The 23,021-nt window shown below is 41.2% G+C and overlaps 1 protein-coding gene across 1 annotated transcript; it reads left to right on the top strand.

The window, feature by feature from the left end:
• Positions 1-4,927: 4,927 nt before the first annotated feature.
• On the top strand, positions 4,928-21,156 carry LOC121397200 (major histocompatibility complex class I-related gene protein-like). Its single transcript, XM_041573573.1, has 6 exons — positions 4,928-5,319; positions 7,708-7,965; positions 9,544-9,825; positions 11,482-11,763; positions 17,948-18,043; positions 20,256-21,156. The coding sequence occupies exons 1-6, from the start codon at positions 5,265-5,267 to the stop codon at positions 20,297-20,299; spliced, it is 1,017 nt and encodes a 338-aa protein (XP_041429507.1). The 5' UTR covers positions 4,928-5,264; the 3' UTR covers positions 20,300-21,156.
• Positions 21,157-23,021: the final 1,865 nt, after the last annotated feature.

Genomic DNA, 23,021 nt, shown 5'->3' with positions numbered 1-23,021 from the left:
AACACTACAGTGTGGTAAGAAACAGTAAATTGCATCTGAAATTGCAGGGTGAAGTGGCTAACGCTAGCGATTTACTAATGGGTGCTGGCGTAAATTCGCTAGTGAAGTGGACCTACTCTAGTGCTACTTCGCACCCTTACGCCAGGCGAAGTTGCGCTATGGCGAAGGGACGTAACTACTAATTCACTAACTTGCGCATTTTACTGAACGTTAACTCTTGCGCCAGACTTGCCTTCGCCACCTCAGACCAGGCGAAGTGCAATAGAGTAGATAGGGATTGCTTCAAAAAAAGTTGAAATATTTTAAGGGTGATAGGCTGAAAAAGATCTTAAATTTTTGTTGGGGGTACCCTCCTTCCCAAATTAGGCATCGCTAGCGTAACTTCGCTTTGCTTGATGAATTAACGGTAGCGCAAATTCGATACCTTTTGCCTCCCTGAGCGCAACTTCGGATTTTAGTGAATTAGCGGAGCCCTGGCGAAACTTCGCCTGGCGAAGTGCGGCAAAGCCAACACTCGCGCAACTTTGAAGGTAAGTAAATTTGCCCCATTTAATTTGCAGTTGTAAATAAACCCTCTACAGTTGTGATGGTTGTTGATGGGGTGATTTCAGGGAAGCTCACAGATTATCCATATCTCATTACACCTATCCTATAAACATGATGTGACCTAGACAATCACCGTGTAATGGTATAATGGCAGGTTTTTTGTGCTTAAGCTGCAATTTTAGATTTATGGTTTGCACTGAAATCAGTGGTTCCAGTTACGGGAGGGCCAGGGCCGGATTTACATAGTGGGGGCCCCTATGCCCACTGCCGTTCCTCATCCCTGTCCCCTTCTCCTTTATTTGTGCAAATTTTCATCATCTGGAAAGAAGCAATGGGGATTGATGCACAGGAAATTTAAAAAATGATTGTCTCCAGCGCATCCCCGGTGTTTTTGAACCAATGTGGGTGTGGTTGGGCAGCATGCCGCCCCCCCCCCCAAATCCTGCTGCCCTAGGCCCGGGCCTAGGTGGCCTTTCCACAAATCCAGGCCTTCGGGAGGGACCAGCTTTGCTTCCACAGCTTTACATGTTCTTCCTCTGTACCATGCCCTTTATATTCATTCTACCACATTGCTCCTTTTTCCTTCTTGATGTTTATTGGAGGAACGCCTTGATCGTGACCTAACCTTAAATGAAAACTATATCCCCAAAATGAACACTTAAGCAACAGATACAGTAGTTTACATCATATTAAGTGGCATATTAAAGAATCTTACCGAACCGGAATATACAGTATATTTAAATAAATCTTGCCCTTTTACATCTATTGCCTTGAGCCACCATTTAGTGATGGTCTGTGTGCTGCCTTAGAGATCAGCTGACCAGAAATACTGCAGCTCTAACTGTAACAGGAAGAAGTGTGGAAGCAAAAGACACAACTCTGTCTGTTAATTGGCTCATGTGACCTAACAAGTATGGTTTGTTTGTGTGCACTGGAATCATACGATCCCAGGGGACTGGCAATTTTCTATTTATGATTACCCAATGGCACATACTACTAGAAAAGTAAGTTATTATGAAAATGGTTTATTATTTACATGAAGCAGGGTTTTACATATGAGCTGTTTTATGCAATATCTTTTTATAGAGACCTACATTGTTTGAGGGGTATAGTTTTCCTTTAAGGGCTGCTGCCACCCAGGGCTGCCATCAGAAATCATGGGGCCCCGTACAGCAAAATTTTCGGGGCCCCCCGGTCCCCGCCCACCCCCAAGGCCCACCGCAGATCCCGCCCACACCACAGTAAAATGTCCACAAAGACACAACCGCTTAAAATGGTAAACCCCCCACTCACAAAAAAAAAAGCCATTGGTGGTCAGGGCCCCCTTATAATTTAAAAAACAAAAAAATTGGCATCAGGGGTCCCACATAAAAGTTTTTTAAAAAACATTAGTGGTCAGGGCCCCCCATAAGTTAAAAAAAAAACTACTGGCACCAGGGGCCCCATAAATATTTTTCAAAAAAAGCAATGGTGGTCAGCCCCCCCGATAAGTTAAAAAAAAAAACTATTGGCACCAGGGGTCCCACATAAATGTTTTTTAAAAAAGCATTGGTGGTCAGGCCCCCCCTATAAGTTAAAAAAAAAAACTATTGGCACCAGGGGCCCCATAAATGCTTTTTAAAAAAGCATCGGTGGTCAAGGCCCCCCCTATATGTTAAAAAAAAAAAACTATTGGCACTATGGGCCCCATAAATGTTTTTTAAAAAGCATCGGTGGTCAGGGTCCCCCCTATAAGTTAAATAAAAAAAACTATTGGCACCAGGGGCCCCATAAATGTTTTTTTAAAAAAGCATTGGTGGTCAGGGCCCCCCCTACAAAAAAAATCATTGTATAAGTGGGCATTGCACACACTGTATATAACAGGATCCAGGTTTCTACTGATACCAGCACTAGGCAAACTCTGTACACAGGGTCTGTGGTAGCTAAATATATCACACTACAAAGAGTCATAGTTAGGCAAATATTAAGTACAACATACACAGCACTGCTTTGTCTCTCTCATGTTCTGCTTCTCTGCAAGCTCCAGGATGCTGCCACTCAGCTCTCTCTGTGTCATAAAGAAAAGAGCCCAAAGAGGAACCTTGTGCTTACAGGGGCGGGACATAAGGAAGGGAGACGCTGTCTCTGGGGCAGGGCGAGATTGCAGAGTTAGGGATCGTCTGCCAATTTCATACTGCTGATGAAAACTTCAGTTGTGCATTGTATCACAGCTTGAAATTGAGTTTACTGATCATGTAATTTGCAGATAATCCCTAACTTTGCACTTCTCCTCCACATACAATTTTCGGTGCGACTTCGGGTTTTCAGCACAGCCGGGCCCTCCTATAGCCCCGGGCCCGGTACAGGTGTACCCCCTGTACCCCCCTGATGGCGGCCCTGCTGCCACCTACTCTACTGCCGAAAGTAGGAACTGTATTAAAATGTACAGACAGTGTCGGACTGGCCCGACGGGACACCGGGAAAAAACCCGGTGGGCCCCGACCCTCGTGGGCCCCCGCCGGGCCAGACCCCCTCTAATAGTATAAAAATTTTTAAAAAGTTTCCGCTTGCGCATGCGCATCAGCACTTGCGCACCGAGAAACGCCGCTCGCGCATGCGCATGGCGGCGTTCCAGCGGCGCAGTAGGGGGGCGGGGGGCCCTGGACCAGCAGTCCCGGTGGGCCCCGGGCCCCCCAGTCCGACCCTGTGTACAGACATCTGTTAGCTTCTTTTCTAGATTTGAGTAACTCTGCAAGCACTTGTGTATGTATAAAGAAAGGAGATTCCAGGCAGGGCAGGTCTGCGGATCTGCTGTATAGAATCCTCCCCAAAATGTGTGAACCAGCTGCAAATTAGCCTCAGCTATAGATTGTAAGCTCCACTGGGAGAGGGACTGATGGGATTGACGTATATTCTCTCCAAGGTGCTGTGGAGTATGTTAGCTCAATATAATTAAAGGATAAGAATATTTGTGTGTGTAAGTTAATAATTTGCTAAATACTTTTGCCATGACTTGTCTCTCTTTCTTTTTATAGTAACTCAATTCATGAGTAAAGCAAGCAAGCGTTGCATAACCCTCCCCACCTTGTTCATTTACTACAGAAGCAAATACATATTCCACATGTGCCTGCTGGAGAAACTCTGCTCTCAACCTTTCATATGTTCTTCCTATGATGGTACATGTGGCATGTGATTAAATCAAGGATTTTCAGTGAATAAGGGTAATAAGAGTAACTTGTGGGTAAAAAATCATGCTGTCTGCCCACACCTTTGCAAATTGACCCTTAAAAATGATAAACAATCACACTAAGGGGGTTATTTAATAAATCTCAAATTTATCTGGTTGGGCTTTTTGTGGCAAAAACTTAATTTTTTTTCAATTTATTCATACCTCCCAACTGTCTGTTTTTAGAGGGACTGTCCTTCTTTTGACAGCTCAACCCACAGTCCCTCATTTGTACTGGAAAGTCCCGATTTTCTCTGCACCGAACAGGCAGAAAAAGAAACAATGTTTCGAACTTAATTGGCTTTTTGCAGAGAGCCCAGAACAGCCACAGCTGCAGATAAGATACTTTTGTAACAATTTCGAGCTAAGCAAATAAGTAATTGTAACAATATAAGATAACAGGTCCATTGGGAGAAGTTAGACTCAGCTTAAAGGGCAATTCACCTTCATTAGCAAAACTGTAATAACTGGAAAAAAAAAACAGAAATATGTTCAAACTTTCATAATCTGCCAAATTTTGTAAAATTAACATGATAATTAGGGGGTGTGGTCACAAAAATGGGTGTGGTCAAAAATTTCCACGACAACTTTTTTGTCCCTCTTTTTATTTCCAAAATGTTTTGAGGTCCCGATGCAGCTAAAAGCCCTAACCTGAAAATCACCCATCTCAACCCTTTCAAGGTCCAATATGCGTCATTGGAGATGTCCCTACCTCAATTTAAATTTATCATGGTGTGCCCTGGGTTTAGCTCAAAAATGCAACTTTTTTGGGGGGAAAAACTTGAAAAACTTGTGTGATTCGGGAAAGAAGCCCAAAAAATGGATCTTGTTAATTAATAAGGTCAAGTCGAGTATAGAAGTTTGGTCGTGTTTTTTTGTAAAATAAAATGTGAGATATGTTCGGATTTTAGTAAAAACTGCCATACATGTAAGCACAATTCTTTTCTGAAATATTTGCAGTTTTAGACTGCTAATACCAGACTTTCAGATCAAATAATAGCCAGCAACCCTAGGATTAACTAAATACAGGAAGTTCATAGACAGTGCATAGATAGTTAGAGTAGCTGACAATCTGGTATTCGCAGTCAAACGGTCTAAAATTGCTCATACCTCAAAAACCACAAGAAACTGAGAATTTATGTAAACTGCAAAAGTGCTCAAAGGAGAATCATGAGTAGGTTTATGTCAGATCATTTTTGTGGTTTATTCCCTTTAAAAGGAATCATGGAGACCCACATTAAATAGAATGAGGTCCCTGTTTTTGCTTCAGAGCCATAGGATAAAGATTCTTTAGTAGGTGCAGCCTGTCAGTTACACAAAGGGTTAAGTTAGTCTCGTTCTCGGTAGCAGCACTTTTTGTACATTCTGTAACACCCAAAATATAGACAGAGCAGCAGGAACGCCTCCAGTGTGCTTTCCCTTCTTTTCATTCGACGCAATTTTCATCTCTGTCCAATTACTGCAAAATAACGGATTTCATTGCAAATGAAAGTGAAAGCAAGGACGAGCAAGAATGGCGTGGATTTTATTTCTGTTATTCAGCCTCGATATCTCAGCAGTATATTGTCGTAAGTATTATCCGGTGTTTTCTAACAAGGAATCAGCTAATATACAGCATGCCAGTGAATTAATTAGAAGGAATCAGAATGAACAAAAATCACATGGTTCTTAAACACTAATGAATAACAGTTATAGGATCTATTATCTGGAATGCTCGGGAGCTGGGGTTTTTCTGATAAATGAACTTTCTGTAATTTGGATCAATATAATATACCTCCCAACTGTCCCGTGTTCAAACGGACAGTCTCTCTTTTGACAGCTCAACCTGCAGTCCCCTGTTCATACTGGAAACTCCCGATTTTCTCTGCACTAAACAGCCAGAAAAAGAAACAATGTTTGTACCTTAATTAGCTTTTGGCAGAGAGCCCAGAACAGCCACAGCTGCAGATAAGATACTTTTGTAACAATTTCGAGATAAGCAAATAAGTAATTGTAACAATATAAGATAAGCAGGTCCCTTCAGGGCCGCTTCTGCCATGAGGCAAGGTGAAACCCTTGCCTCAGGCGGCAGCGAGCGGCCAGGTCTTCATGTCCTAATAAATTTTGCTACTTTTTACATCTGTTTCTTTATTTTTGGAGACCCTCACACCTTTTTGGATGCAATGTTTTTAATTACACTACATACATTATTTGAATCTTGTTTCCATTAATCTTGGAATTCATAATGATAACAAGCAGGCAGGAGCCATTGTGTGGACACTGTTATTAAGACAAGTCTTGTATCAGCTCAGAATCTTGTTTGTGCACCAGAATGAGAGACCCGATGTCCATCCCCATGTCCTGGCTACACAATTAAATGGTAAAGAAAACTGAGGGAATGTAGGGAGAGCAGTGACATGTAGGAAGTGCTGAATGGAAAGTGAAAGTAATTGTCTGCCCCGCCTCTATGCCTGAGGTGTAGAGGAGGGGCAGGCAATATTTGATTGACAGCTACAACACCTATGAATGATTTAATAAAAAAAGAATATGGATTTCATGTTTAGTTTGAAAAGGACTTTTATTATACAGCTTTTTTTGTCTGGGTGAATAGTCCACCTTAAAATACAAAATATATTTCACCTCATTACCGACACTGCTAATGTGGATTATACCCACTGTAATGCCATTAATAACCACCTGTATTGCCGTATTCTTAACCTTGTTAAGCACCATGATCATCTTGTGCATTTACATAAGTAGTTCCCACTCAGCTTACAATGCTTGGGGTGCCTTTCCTTGGAGCAAAACCAATTGCTTATTGTTTGCTGTGGGTCTGTAAATGCAGCAATTCAGCCAGGGCATAGCCTATCGGCCCAAATCAGTGGTTCAGAAGAAACTCATCCCCTTAACAAAGGACTTGTTGCCCGAAACGTTGGGCTATTTTCCCAAACACTAACTTGTCTGCCCTAGAAGCTTGAGTGCTGGGTTGTTTTTGGACACTGTGTTTGGTATATACTAAATTATATGTTTTAATCACTCTCTCATTATATGCTTTATTGAACCATTTATTTGCATACCTTAAGAGGTAGATTTATCGAGGATCGAATTGAAAATTTTAATTTTTGAATAGTGTAATACAACTAGGGAATAGTCCAAATTCGATTTAAGTTAAAAAAAAAGAAATCGAAATTCTAATTTTATCTAAAATTTATCATGTACTGTGCCTTTAAGAATTTTAATTCGACTATTCGCCTTCTAAAACCAGCTGAATTGATGTTTTAGCCTATGGCGGACCTCCTACAATTAATTTGGAGCTGTTTGGTGGACTTTTGAAAAAAAAATTTTGGCAATGACTTTTGGAAAGCATTCTTTCTATACTTCATGCTTTAGGAAATAATCGGCAACGGATCTTTTAAATGGATGCAAACTTCAGCTAAATTACTCCATTGTTAGCCCTGCACTCCTTATTGTATTTACCCTTTCCTTATCCTTTAAATTGGTCATTAACCTAAGCTGGTGTGCAATATTTGCTAAAATACAGAGCAAATACAGGTAGATATTTCAATACAAAGATTTATATAATTCATAAAATCCTTAAGTGCCACTTATTAAGAGTGGGCAAAGAACAATAAGGAAAAATACATGTAATCTGCTTTGATTATTCTGTATAGTACAATTAGTGCATAATGTACAGCCTGTAATTCCAGTGCCATGTCTGAACTGTCACAAAACTTAGCCCCTGCTGCATGTCTTAGCACCCACAGAAATTGGTGCAGGTGCCAGATGCAGACGCAGGTGTTAAAAGAAGGATTCCTGTCTCCATAGGACTGTTCTTGGTGCTTAAATCAGAATTAATAGATGCAATGGCATAGCTTAATTAACAGCAGATGGTGGAGTGGCAGGGCAACCATTAACCAGTAAACTACAAATGTATAAAATACAGTAAAACCTTAACGCTCATATTTTTGGTGTCCTAGGAAGTCACACTCTACACTTTCATATCACATTGGCATCAGCTCCGATCCCTGGGCTTTCCCAGTATTCCATTATTATGTACATGGATGGAGTACAGTATGGAAGGTACAACAGTGACATACGTCGTGCTCAGTTCTACTCTGCATCATTGAACCCACTCTCCGAGCACTTGGACATGCAGACCAAATACGCTCAGGAATTTGAGGTGTGGCAAAGGCACAGGCTGAACTTTCTAATGGGAGTTTTCAATACAACAAACTGTAAGTGTTAAATATACTGTCAATGTCATAGGAAATTGATTTTGTATGTTATGGCTGCAGGTTTGACCTTTCTCCTGGGTATACAAGGATATGTTTACAGTGCAAACAAGGTGCCTCTTACATGGCTGACAAGGACAGGAACACACACATTGGACATGTTTAAACATGAAGCCCACACTGTCTCCATTTCAACCTCTCCCTTCCACCCTACCCCTTTCATCTTTATCGCCCCATTTTGTATCTTACTTCTTTTACCTTATCTTCTCCCCAAATATCCTCCTTTTTGATTTTCATCCCTTTTATACAGTATGTTATTTTCTCTTCCTTATTCTGTTTGTCCCCATGATGGACTCTTGTATAGTCTAGTTATACATCTATACACTGGGCATAACCCTACAGTCTCACAACTATGTGTTATGCAGTCTCCACACTAGTTACAAGGGCCGAGAAATAAAGATGCAATCTCTCTGTTGAATTTAGTGTAACCCAGAGCACATTCCTTTTTTCACACATATGCTCATGATTTGTTGCCCCAACTTCCTGGTAGGTCCTCCTGAGTTTTGTCTGTTCTTGTTCTTTCTCTGTCCCATTGCCAGCAATCCTAATTCCTTCACCTTGAATCTTTGTTTTTATTGTACCTGAAAAGCACCATCTTCTTTTCCTACAGTAGTGCATTCTTCCACCTTATCTCACTCAGGACTTGACAGTAGAACATTTTCTGGGCTTGCCCTTGGAGAAAATAGGTATAATATAGTCTGGGAATGGTGTGTGAGAAGGGTTGAGAGCTGTTTATGGATTTTCTAGAGGGCCCAGTACACCCATAATCCCATCATACTGGTGATCATTGCTACCCCTTACACTGCCTGAAGGGCAGAAACAGATGGAGGTCAGGGCTTGTGAGGGGCTGGTGAGATAACCTGGTGGTACTGCTTGAAGAGCTTATTAATTATAAGCCACACCGGCAGTTCCCCTTGCACTTTGTGGGTAAGTTATTATGTGGAATGCATATATGTATGAGCATATGGCAACCAATCAAGTGTAACCCACAATTTATTTATGTCTTGTCTTATCTCTATGAATTGTTAGACTAAGAAGAATGTAATCAGATTAAGGTATATTCATGCAGAGGACCATATGCTCCTGAGGCCCAAAACATTCCCCAAGATATTCGAGTGCAATATGCATACTCAGAATGGAGCAGAAAGAGTTTCTCTACATCAGGGATCCCCAACCTTTTGAACCCGGGAGCAACATTAAAAAGTAAAAGCAGTTGGGGAGCAACACAAATATGAAAAATGTCCCTGGGGTGCCAAATAAGTGCTGTGATTGGCCATTTGGTAGCACCTATGCGGATTGTCAACCTACATTGAGGCTCTGTTTGGCAGTGCACCTGGTTTTTATACAACCAAAACTTGCCTCCAAGCCTGGAATTCAAAAATAAGCACCTGCTTTGAGGCCACTGGGAGCAACATCCAAAGGGTTGGAGAGCAACATGTTGCTCACGAGCTACTGGTTGGGGATCACTGCTCTACATTCAGCTGTTGTCCAAATGGGCTAAATTGCACATTTCTGTTGCAGGTGATGGACATATCCATGTCTACCAGAGGAAGGCTGCCTGTGAGCTACATGATGATGGCACCATTGGTGGATACATGGAGATTGGCTTTGATGGGAAGGAATTTTTAGTATTTGATAAGGAGAGAGTGGTGTATGTGCCTGCAACACAAGAGGCTGTGATGGTGTCTAATCTATGGAATAAGCACTATGATTCAACTAATAGTAAGATGTACATTGAAATTGACTGCATCGAGCACATGAAGATGTACCTCCCTTACATATCAAATGACCTGGAGAAGAAAGGTGAGGTCTTAGAGCAATATGTCTTTTTAGAAATATGTTTTGAAGCATTAGTGCACCTTCTGTGTAAATTCCCACAGCTGTATATTTTGTGGGACCACAGCATGGATAAAATTGAACAAACTTGCTTTTTTATTCTATTTGCCACAAAATGTAGTGCTTACCCCTTCATCAGCTTCAGTGCTATCCCATTAGAGGACTTTCTGATACAGAGTTTGTAAGCAAAATGCCAAGATGACTGGCTTTAAAGGACAACTAAAGCCTTATTAAAGAAGTAGCTAGAAATGTTTTACATTATGTTTTGTGCTTCTGTATCAACCCAAGGCAACCACAGCCCTTTAGCAGTAAAAATCTGTGTCTCCAAAGATGCCCCAGTAGCTCCCCATCTTCTTTTCTGCTGATTCACTGCACATGCTCTGTGCTGCTGTCACTTACTGAGCTTAGGGACCCACTCACAATATACAGTACTCATAGAATAGAAATGTCACAATATAAGGCTGATTAGTAATTAATACACATAATTACTACATGGCAGCACAGAAACCAGTGCAATTAGCATCAGAATTTAATAATCAGCAAACCTGTAGCATCAGCTTATATTACAGGGGAAGCTCATTTTCTGCTGGATAATTAGTGACGAGCCCTAAGCTTAGCTTCTCAACAGCCAATCAGAGCCCACTGAGCATGTGAGTGTCACAGACACTTTCCAAGATGGTGACCCCCTGTGACAAGTTTGAAGTCCTGGATCATTGCTGCTATTGACAAGCTCAAACTTTAGCCTCGTGCAATAAGTTCACTATATAAAATTTGCCATTTTTAGCCAAATTCATTTTTAGGTTTTAGTTCTCCTTTAAGCAATACTGTACATGCCCTATCTTTTCATCATTCATTTGCAACCAGTAGAATTAATGTCATGAACAAATTCAAGGCCAAGATTGGACATGACAGCAGCCAATAGGAGAAATGCTTTTTAAAAGTGTGAGGAAAAGTCGGTGCATGTGTAGTAGCCTAGATCAGTGCTGTCCATTGTCAGGAGGCAATAAAAATGGGCCACATTAGACATATGGGTCTCCAGTTGGACAGCCCTGGACTAGAGGATTAATCATATGCACAAAAGATTAAAAAAAGTGGGCACAGATCAATGGAAGCTGAACCCACCCATCCAGGAGGTCCCGTTAATTCCTAAATGAGGGGGAATTCAGATTGTTTTCTTGCCTGTCTGCCAAACTGGGTGAACAAACACCCTGGAATAACACATTTTTCTTAGACAAAGCAACTAAAACTCCAGAATTAACATAGCAAACATACACCCTCATTTATAAACCAACATGTTTAAACAATGGAGTCCTTAGGGCCCATCCATAGGACACTCAAAGTTAAGTCATTTGTGGTTTTCGTTCAAGGTTCAAGATTAAAAAAGTAGGTGCAAGTTTAGTGATACATGCACAATAGGATAGGTTGTATGTTACATCTCACAAATATTTTAGCTGAATTTTTTTTTGGGTTAATAAAAGATTTATTGGAGATCATAGGGGCAACAAATATGTAGGCAATATCATTTACAAATGGACTTAGTTGTCCTTTAAAACTCATCTTCTTTATTTGCAGCTAAATTAGTTGTTTTAAAAGGATTTTGAGTTTGTTCTGTTTTCCTGCCAGTTCCTCCAAATGTGAAGGTTTCCAGCTCAGAGTCAGGGAGTGGTACCAAACTGCACTGCTGGGTGTATGGGTTCTACCCCCGAGATGTGGAAGTGAAATGGATAAAGAATGGGAGAGATGAGATTTACTCAGAGGAATCAGCAGAGATCCTGCCAAACCCTGATGGCACCTATCAGATCAGAGTCAGTGTGGAGGTAACACCAGAGGAGGGCACCACTTACTCCTGCCATGTGGATCACAGCAGTTTGGAGAAGACACTGGTTGTCCCCTTTGTTCCCGTAGGTGAGTGATGGGTATAAGAGAAAAATATTGAACTAAACCCACAATATGTGAGATGCCAAGTGGCCTAGTTATTTCAGTTCACCTCTGAAGTTTGTTTCGCCAGCATTGAAGTTGATTTTGTATGTATAGCATAATATATGTTTTATGATAGGTGTATAGATAGATGATAGAAATGGATGCTAAATATAAATAAATGAAGAATGATAATGCCATTATCTATAGAAATAACCTTATACACATGTATGGGATCCAAAGGGTTAACTTTCTTATGCTGCTCAGAATGTTCTCAATATTCCCCATTGGCCCAGTTGTCTCATTGAACATGTTCTCTCTCTCTCTTTCTTGATGTCATCATAACAAGAGGTCAGGTATGTAACTATAAAAGCAGCAGACCCCATGGTCGCGGGGTGGGGAGGCAAACTGTGGGGTCTGCTGCACTGAAATCATCGCTCCCCAGTAGGGATGTAGCGAACGGCGGAAAAAATGTTCGCGAACATATTCGCGAACTTGCGACAAAACATGCGAATAGTTCGCGAACGTCGCGAACCCCATAGACTTCAATGGGAAGGCGAATTTTAAAAGCTAGAAAAGACATTTCTGGCCAGAAAAATTATTTTAAAGTTGTTTAAAGGGTGCAACGACCTGGACAGTGGCATGCCAGAGGGGGATCAAGGGCAAAAATGTATCTGAAAAATCCATTGTTGACACAGCGCTGCGTTTTGTGCTGTAAAGGGCAGAAATCACACTACGTCACTCAGGTGATGTTTCTGGACACGGAATGTGAAAAAGCTCACACAGCTAGGTGGCACTTGGTTAAAGACTGGGCAAATAATGCCTGCAAGGTCAACGTATACACTACAGCCGTTGGATACGGAATATATTATTGCTGCTTGAAAAACGTCACTCGGGTGGTGTTTCTGGAGACGGTATTATTATTGATATTTAGACAGCTAGGTGGCAGTTGTTTGAAGAACAGATGCAGATGAGAGATCAGCAGCAGGACAGCTGCCCACAGCAGCTACATACAGAGCACTGCAGTAGAAGGTAGATTACTAGCCAGCAAAGCTACCTAACCTAAAATGTCCCTCAAATCCCTGCAGAGTTCTGTCCCTACAATACAGAGCAGTATCAAGTAGATTACTAGCCAGCAAAGTTACTATCAACTGTCCCTCAAATCACTAACAGCTCTCTCCCTACACTAGCTCTTCCAAGCACAATGAAAGATAGGGAAGGGGTCAGAGGATTCTGTGCATGCCAGGCGCCTCTGAATTTTTATTTTGGCTGATCTACCACAGGGCTTAAGGCTGAGATAGGTCTCAGTACAGAAGAGTAAACCTCTAGCTAGCCATTCCTTAGTGACTCTGGAGTCCTGGCTGCCCTAGTGAGCAAGTAACAGATGAGTATCATATAATTAGGTTTGCCACTTTTTCTATAAAAAAAATTACCAGTCTTCCTACATTTCTATTAGGGTTGCAGCTGCCTTTTTAAGTACAATTTGGATTCAGCCAAATCCAAGTGCCTGGTTGAACCGATTCGAACCCTTCAAGGAATTGTTCAGTGAAAAAATAAAAATTGGGTAAATAGATAGACTGTGCAAAATAAAAAAAAATGTATCTAATATAGTTAGTTAGGCAAAAATGTAATGTATAAAGGCTGGAGTGACTGGATGTGTAACATAATAGCCAGAACACTACTTCCTGCTTTTCAGCTCTCTTGGTTTCCACTGACTGGTTACCAGGCAGTAACCAATCAGAGACTTGAGGGGGGCCACATGGGTTATAACTGTTGCTTTTGAATCTGAGCTGAATGCTGAGGATCAATTACAAACTCACTGATCAGTTATGTCCCATGTGGCCCTCCTTATAGTCACTGACTAACTCAAAAAGCAGGAAGTAGTGTTCTGGCTATTATAATTACAAAAAATGTGCAATGAGGGGCCTTGACATGGCACGTGAGCTTACATATTTTGGCCGAAGTGTGGTACTAAAACCTGATTTTTTGTGATTACTTTTTTTTTTAAAAGTTTTTATTTTAAAATTTTCAAACATTCAACATACACAATATGAATAGTAGAGGTAGAGAAAGAAGAAATAGATATTAGAAAAGAAAGTTGTGAAGGAAGGGGGAGGGGAGGTAAGGTACAGACTGGCATTTACACTATATTAGAATACTTGTAGTTAACCTGTTTGTACTTTCAACCAGGTACCCCAGACAGCATCAAATTTTTCAGGGCAGCCCCTTGACAGATAGGTCAGTTTCTGATTTGAGAGAGAATCATTGATCAACTTTTGCCAATATTGCAGTGTAGGAGGGTTAAGTGACTTCCAATGCATTAATATGGCTTTCTTGGCAAAATATAAGAGCTGCAGGTAACAAAGTCTAGAGTAGGAGCGTAACTGGAGGTCACCCGTTATCCCCAATAAACAATTTTCTGGTGAACGAATACTTGGTAATGCGAGTTTTTCATTCAAGAATTGAAGTACAACACTCCAAAATCCCTGGATTACTGGACAGGTCCAGAATACATGAAACAAGGTACCCGGTTCCTCTCTGCACTTGGGACATAGGTCTGAAACATTTTCATAAATTTTAGCCAATCGGTAGGGAGTTAAATAGACTCTATTCAAGAATTTTATTTGTATAAACCTGTCCCTCATAGAGATAGATAGCTCAGTGACTAACTTGAGAGCGTCCTTCCATTTTTCTTCATCTAAGCCAGGAATATCACTTTGCCATTTGCCCTTAACCCTCTCAAGGGGGGAGGGACCAGCGGTAGATAGGATAGTATACAACCAGGATAGGGGTTTTGTTAGGTCCACTCTATGTAAATATGTCTCTAAGGTTGTCATCACTAAACTTACAGGTCTCACTGGAAATTGTACATTGAAAGCATGTCTTAATTGCAAATAGCGAAACAGCATATCTGGGTGAGGGTGTACTTCCCGTTGTAGTGAAGCATATGTTTTACATTCACCCCAGAGGTTATATCCCGAAGCGTTTTTATCCCCAGCTGTGCCCATCGTGCAATGTCAGGGAGTGAGTGAAAATGAGGTAGGTGGGTATTACCCCACAATGGTGTATAGGGAGACCAGGCTGTAGAGGTCCCCCTGGCTAGTGTTTGAGACTTCTGAAAGACCTGTACCACCGTGCGCATAGAAGTAGTGGTAACGTGATAGGGGGAGACACCCCTGTAAGGGAGTTTGGCAAGAGCCTCAAGGGAACCAATTACAGCGGCTTCTAGGACCACTGCTGAGTTGCTCAAATCAGGGACAAACCACCAGTGGGCATATACCAATTGGGCCGCAAGGAAATAAAGTTTGAGATTGGGCAGTGCTAGGCCTCCTCCATTAACTGGTACCTGTAGCACCCTAAAGCTCAATCGAGGGTGTTCTCCTGCCCAAAGAAAGCTTCTAATTATTTTGTCTATTCTGGCGAACCATTGGGCTCGAGGGTTTATGGGAGAATTATGGAAAACATATAGAAATTTAGGTAGGAAAACCATTTTGAACATATTAATTTTACCTGGTAGAGAGAGAGGAAGGTCTTGCCACACAGAGACTTTGCTAGTCAGAGCCTGTACTACCGGATCCAGGTTGAGTTGCTCAAACCTGTTAAGATCTTTATGGATCACTATACCCAAGTATTTAAACGAGTCTGCTACCCTGAGCTGGAGTAAGGGATTCGGAGAGTCGTGAGGAAGGGGATCTATAGGAAACACCACCGACTTATCGAGATTGATTTTCAGACCTGAGAATTGGCCAAACTCAGAGACAGTCGTCAGGAGATTCTGTAGGGCCGCACCAGAGTTAGCCAAATATATCAGCATATCATCCGCATAAAGTGATATTTTTTCACACAGGTTTCCTATATGTAAGCCCTGTATTCCTTCATTAGGTGATTACTTTTTAAAGGCAAACCGAGCGCTGCCAAATTTCTCTTTATCTTTGTGTACAAATAGTGTCTTTTTATCGTTTTTCGGGCAGCTGGTCAACTCCAGAATGTGGGTTAGTCCGAGTGATGGGACAATGGTGTCTACAGCAGCTCGTCAACGTCACAGCCTGAGTTAGACTCAAACACTGACAATTTCTTTCTGTGTTCTGGCTATTATGATCATCCTGTCACTCCAGCCTTTATACATTACATTTTTGGCCAACTAACTATATTAAAAACATTTTTATTTTGCACAGCCTATCTATTTACCCAGTTTTTATTTACACTGAACTGTTCCTTTAAAATAATTTGACTTTTATTCACACGAACAAGGAACACACTTGCTCTAATTTGCATACTCAAATTATAGTACAGATTGGAATTTCGGCCCAATCCTTCCTTAAAGATTCAGGTTTTGGCCAAATCCCAAAATATTGAGTTCAGGGCTTCCCTAATTTTTATTCTCTATTAATAACATTGCACAATCGTAAAGCACTGTGGCGTCCATCCTGCCTCCATGTTGGTTGGGTGTGGGAGTACTTCATATATTGTCTGATATAGTCTTGCTGAATCCATGGCCCAAATCAATAATCGGGGACTTGTTATGGATACTAAGCCAGTGCCTCAGGCTTCTCCCACTCTCTGCTCCCTGGCCACTTATTCTATCTAGACTGGTACAGCAGTGAAGCAGGATATTTCCAATATGGTCTAGCTCCCCTCACCTCGAAATTCAAATAAAAAAAGACCAACCGAGATTTATTAAAAAAAAAAAATCAAATATTTTAACTTCGGCCGAATAGGCTGTATTCAACCGTTCAATTCGAATTCTGATTTTTTTCCAAATGACTCCAAATGGGTTCTAGGAGGTCCCCCATAGGCTAAAACAGCAATTCGGCAGGTTTTAGATGGCGAATAATTGAAGTCAAATTTTTAAAGAGACTGTACATTTCGATATTTGAATTTCCAAATTTTTCGTTTCGAATTTGGACTATTCCCTAGTTGAAGTATACTAAAATTAACTCGAAATTAGAATTTAAAGATTTTAATTTTCACTTTGACCCTTGATAAATCTGCCCCTTAAGGTATGAAGATACAAATTAAGGAAAGATCCATATCCGGAAGACCCCAGGTCCCGAGCATTCTGGATAACAGGTCCCATACCGTACACAAATTTCAGTGAGCATCATTTATAAGGATATCATTTAAAATTCATGGCTCTTGTATAATTATATTACTAGTGTAAATTCCAGGTTATAGGTAAGTATAGAGAAAATCGAAATGGCAGTACTGTGAGCAGTAAAGGAAAAGTCAGTGGGGGGCCCAGTTAGTAGCCCATTGGTCTTCTGCCCTCCACCAGGATGTGGCCCTACCAACAAGTATAATGTGGCAGTATAATGTGGCCCTAAGCACCATTGTTACCCAATATACGCTCTATTATACTAAAATCAATTATCTGTCCAAATGCAATCTTTCTCTAGTCCACCAGTGTGTTTACATTCTCCCCCCTATGTGTATATTAAGGTTACCTGTGAATGATTGACATTTGCACTAGAATTTTATGTCACTGGGTTTAGCTCAATCCATTTTGTTTAGCAATACTTGCATTGTTTTTATTCATTTTAGACTAAAAAAGATAAGATATACCTGTGAATAATGTCAGTACTTTAGATGTTCATTTTCCTAATATGTTGTTCTCTCATCCATTTAAAGGAAAACTACACCCCTGACAAATGTGGGGGTCTCTATACAAATATATTGCATAAAATGGCTCATATGTAAAACCCTCCTTCAGGCGAATAAACCAATTTCATAATAATATACTTTTTTTAGTAGTATGTGCCTTGGGTAATCCCCCCTGGGATCCTACGATTCACAGTGCACACAAACAAACCAAACATGTTAGGTCACATGAGCAAATGTGTCTGTCTTTTATTCCCACACTGTTACAGTTAGAGCTGCAGTATTTCTGGTCAGGTGATCTCAGAGGCAGCACACAGACCATCACAAAATGGTGGCTCAAGGCAAGAGATGTAAAAGGGCAATTTTTACTTAAATATATATTCCAGTTTGGTAAGATTCTGTAATATGCCACTTAATATGATATAAACTGTTGCTTGAGTATTCATTTTGGGGGTAAAGTTTTCCTTTAAGGTCACTCACAACAGCTATCTATGAATAGGTTTCTATTTCAATGTCCTCCGCTTACATTTGGTGATTTACCATCCCCTTTTTCTTTTCTACTCCCAATAAACAGAATCCAACAAACATAACATTTTGTATATCATCATCCCTGTTGGTTCAGCATTACTCGTCCTCCTGATTGTCCTGGGTGTGTTTATATACAGAAAAGGTATTTATTTAAATCTTAAAGTATTTTTATATTGGATATAGAGCACAGTTTTGCTTGAGAAAATCAGTTTGAGTACAGCATGGTGTTACACTTGGCTACTGTCACATGTGGTGGAGGTTCCATCATGCTGTGGGGGTGTGTAGACCTGTCCAGCCCCAGTTTGACATAACAGAAGGGGCAGGCAGGTAGAAGCAAGTTTATGAAAAGCCATGACTGGAGGAGGTAGCCGGCACCGTAAGGTTGTGGGGGGAGAGATCGGAAGGAAGAGTTCAACCCAAACCCTCTTGCGACCTGGCAAACTTGTGCAGAAGTCAACCCAAATCCACCTGACCCATGAATAAACCCACTTGATTTGGGCTGGCCTGCACATCAATAGTACAGTCACATGACTTTACAAGGTCAGGTTGGGTTTGGTGGAAGAACTAGGGTTCTGAGGTTAGGCACAATGTATACAGACAAAATTCACACTATAAATATGCATATTTGCTGCATGTGCAGATTTTTCCTGTACCTACAATGTACCCTACCTCTATTTAGCATAAGTAATACTAAAACAACTGGACTTGTTGAGGAATCATTGAAGACATTTCACTACTCATCCGAGCAGCTTCTTCAGTTCCACTGACTGGTGTGGGAAATTCTCGGCATATAAACTCTTCCACTAATCCAATCACAATGGCACATTGTAACTCTTCAAAGGAGCGACATCTGAAACTCACAGAGATTGTGAATGCTTTGGAGTTAAGGTGGCCATACACGATGTCGCCAAACGAGCGGATCTCTCCCCGATATGCCCACCTTGAGGTGGGGAATATCGGGCTGATCCGATCGTGGGTCCTAGGGCCCAACGATTGGATCCTAATGAATAGTAATGGGCAGTCGGATCGCAGGACCACATCAACGAATAGATGCGGCCGCAATCCGACGGGATTTTTCATCCCATCCGATCGAGATCTGGCCGACTTTCAGCCAGATCTCGATCGGTGAAGCCCGTCGGGGGCCCCATACACGTGCCAATAAGCTGCCGACACGGTCTGTCGGCAGCTTTTATCGGTCCGTGTATGGCCACCTTATCTGTGATAGGATTACAAATGTGTCATGCAACTCCTAGAAACAGGTGTTACTTGTGAGAGTTGAATGAACCTGGAGGCAGAAAGATATACTCCTTCGAAGTTAACAATGTCCAAATCGTGGATAAATAAGACCGCTGGTTTGAAAGAGGCGTGAAAGAGGCAATTCATGTCAAGGTGGAGAAACCATCCCTGAACAGAGGTGGGGGCCTTCGACACCACCTGTCTGCTACATACAATGCTGTTCTAACATCTGTACTCCAGCAGACTTCCCACACAACTGAAGAAGCTGCTCGGATGAGTAGGGAAACCTCTTCAATGATTACTCAGCAAGTCCAGTTGTTTTAGAATTACTTATACTAGATTATACCATGACCTGGATGATTGAAAATCTTCATAGTCATACCCTACCTCTACTCCTCAATTATCAGTATATGTGTTTTAAGGTTTAAAAAAATCACATATTAAAAATCACTAGTCCCCCCAAAAAAACCCAATGCCTTTCATGCTTACCCAACATTATGAGTCTTAATATGTTTAAATAAATGTGATTTTTTAAACTTTAATGGTGCAAGAGCATAGTTATGGTTTAATAAAAAGCTATTTTGGTCACTAGAGGGCCTCTATGCACAATCTTTGTTCTCATTGTAGTATACTATAATGTTCTGTCGCCAGGGTTTCCTTTTTTGTTAATAATGTGCTTATGCAGGCATTGGATACACATACAAGCACAATGAAATGGCCAGTGTGCTTATATCTTCTTTTAAAGGCTCTGCATTAGGAACAAGGTGTCGTTAAACATATGTACATGACTTCCCTGTACTTTGCATGCCTTATGTGACATTTAAGTGCTGATTCACCAAAAGTCAGTTTTCCCTTGTGCAAATTTGAGTAAAAATAGGCAAATTACAAAAAAAACAAAATTCCAACATGTGATGTGTGACTTATATTTACTGGGGTTTTTCTTTGCATGCATTAACCTACAAAAGAAGGGGAATTATATTGTAAGCCAGCACCCCATAAATGCACACTATGCTTTCCTATTTATGTTTTAATTATTCATAGGTTAATCTGACTAAGTATATACATTCATCCATAGAGGTGCTATATCATAATGAATCATGATTTTTGTTTTCTTTCAGTTTCCTGTGGCTATCAGAGTGTGAGCACAGAGGACGGAGACTGAAATTCCAAATACACTCCTCTACTATGATTTGATGTACAGTAATAAATGCCTTTGGATACGTGTTTGTGATGCTCCTCCCAGCAGCGCTCTTTCAGCAACGTCGCCCATCTTGGCTAAACACGGCAACCTGCCAAGTCAAATACTCAAAGATTTGCCAAACACATAAGGCAGGTGTAGCGGGGAAATCCCCTGCATGTTTATTTAGACATATGATGTAACGTTTCGGGGGCGTGCCCCTTCTTCAGACATCTGACATGCCTTATGTGTTTGGCAAATATTTGAGTATTCACATTGTTGGGAGAGGTGCCGACCCCTCCAGCCAGCACAAGGTATTTGCAGACAGGAGAGGAATCGGGGGAAATAGGATCTTTTGATTAACCTGCCAAGTCGGACAGATCATAGTTTTTATTTTTGCATCACACAGTTTAAAAGTAATCAAAAATCACACTGATTATTGCAAGAGAATTCGCCAATGAGTAATGTCAGTCATCTTGAAGTTAGCTTGCCTACAGAGACTATTCGGGCTTTTACTACTGGGAGGCTATAGGGTCAGATTGGACCGGTGGGACACCGGGAAAAACCCCGGTTGGCCCTGCCAGCCCAGACTCACTGCTCACACCTTCCTGAAACTATGTGGCCCCTGACATACCTCCTGCCCCCATCACTAGAAGAATAGCAGGTACGCGGTGGGGGGTTGTGTCTGGCACAGGGGTTGGGGGCCCAGGGCAGATGTGTGTTGGCCCCTGATGCGGCAGCCCCAGTGGACTCGGACCAGTCCGACACTTGTCCGATATTGGTTGAATTACAAATGTGTGACCCCATGCAAGAACAGAGGGCTCATGTACGTCTCCAAGTTGTGGTCCTGCAATTTCCCCCAGTCAGTTGTGCGTAACATAATTTTAATGAAAGGACTTGAGTCAAAATGTGCTCCTTGCACTTCTGTATAGTTGTGCTCAGCTCCACTTTCTTTCTGTGCAGAATTGAACATTGACACAGGAAAAACCCTGGTGTGGCAGCAACTTCTGGACCCGGCAGCAGCTTCAGGGTTCAGCTGCACCAAAATTACACTAGTACACTGAGCACCAGACTTATATTTGCTACAATTTATGTCAAGTGCATCACCTCTTGCGTCTGCAATGACGCTGGAATTCTGGGAAGTGTACTGCATTGTTGTGGGTGGGTGGGGGAATGACAACTGCACTCAAAAATGCACTTTGCTCATTGCACTTTCGGACGTACATGTGCCCTTGGGTCTTGAAGTCTGCCCGTTCCACACACCAATTTAATTGTGCAAAGTACTTGAACTGAGCCTTGACATATCCCACTTCAAATGAATTGTGGGGCTGTGACTTAAAAAAACTGTGTTAGTCAGTCAGCTTGCACTGTGTTGCTAGTTACTTTTCTCCGTTACTTAGCGGTTACTTAGATGTCCATTGCATCTCAATTATTTATATGTAATGTTTATTACAGTTGGATTGTATTGTATTGGGTTCCTCTGAGGTGTATCCCCTTAGGTGAAGGATCTGTGGCTGCAAAAGTCATGGGTTCCCCAGGCTTTTCCACTAGTACCATGGAGGGTTCCTGGGTTACACTGCGTTTAGCCTTGAAAAAAACACCCATCAATTCTAATGTATATGTAAAAAAGTTGCGCAGTTTGAAAAATGTCACGAGAAAAAAGTCCATTGACTTAAATTTTTTACTATTTCCGGAGAAGTGAAACAGGTCAGATTCGCCCGCCACTTATTATAGCCTCTTGATATTGGTGAATTAGATCTCCCAGCATAAACCTTGATTGTAAGTTCTGCAGAGCAGGGACCTCATATTTTTTCACATGTGAAATTTTGTAATTGTATAAATGCATGTATGTATTTTTGCATTATCCACATGTGTCTGTACCATGAAATAAAGAATGCAAATTTATTTAAAGAAATATGTACAGATATATATATATATGATATTTCCTTTATACACATGATGCAGGGTTGAGCTGGCATCACATACCTCCTCCCACACACACTTTGCTCTTAGGAGATGTTGAGTCTCCGTATGACTTTTTTTGCTGGTTCCACTCTGTGTGCACAGAAAATTATCTCATGGCAAGATAGGAGTGACCCGCCACATACTATAATGTGCATCAAGCAGGTGGTTCCAAGTTTTCTCCTGCAACCATGTAGTGAGAATGTGCTTCAGGGAGTCATTGGTTACTCCATAAAATGAGTGTTATTTAAAGGTTAGTTAAGGACTAATGAAAGGGTTTTTGGAGTGAGTAGTGTATCTACAGAGGTGGCAAAATAATTTATTGCAACCACTAAAACCATGTTAGCCACGATCACTCTCCCACAAGGAATCCTGGTGCTGGTCTGTGGTGGGAAGTGCTGCCAGCTAATTAAAGTCACATTTAGGGAGTTATTTATTAAAGTCAAAATGTTAAGAACTCAAATTTTTTTTTTACTATAAAATCCAAATTTTTAGTGCTTCAAAAAGTCTGAAATCCAATAATCCGGCATCTCAGACCTGCCAAGGTTGTATATAAGTCAACAAGAGAGGTCGCTATCCTATTTGGAAATGTATGTGGTCTGACTTTTTGAACAAAAACCCAAAATGATTTTGGAAAAAACTCTGAAAAAATCGTATGATTCGGGTTTTCGCTCTATTTTATTCAGTTTGTCCCAGATTCGATTAAAGTGAGCTTTTTAAATAATAAATAAGGTCCAATCGTGTT

This window comes from Xenopus laevis, chromosome 8L (genome assembly GCF_017654675.1).
Source record: "Xenopus laevis strain J_2021 chromosome 8L, Xenopus_laevis_v10.1, whole genome shotgun sequence".
Lineage (NCBI taxonomy): Eukaryota > Metazoa > Chordata > Amphibia > Anura > Pipidae > Xenopus > Xenopus laevis.
Note: the sequence above shows the minus strand (reverse complement) of the source record. Positions and strands in the feature narration are given on the sequence as shown.

Coding starts and splice junctions, on each gene's coding strand:
- LOC121397200 (XM_041573573.1), top strand. CDS start 5,265: ATGGCGTGGATTTTATTTCTGTTATTCAGCCTCGATATCTCAGCAGTA. Junction 7,966..9,543: donor AGTTTTCAATACAACAAACT/GTAAGTGTTAAA, acceptor TTTCTGTTGCAG/GTGATGGACATATCCATGTC. Junction 18,044..20,255: donor TGTGTTTATATACAGAAAAG/GTATTTATTTAA, acceptor GTTTTCTTTCAG/TTTCCTGTGGCTATCAGAGT.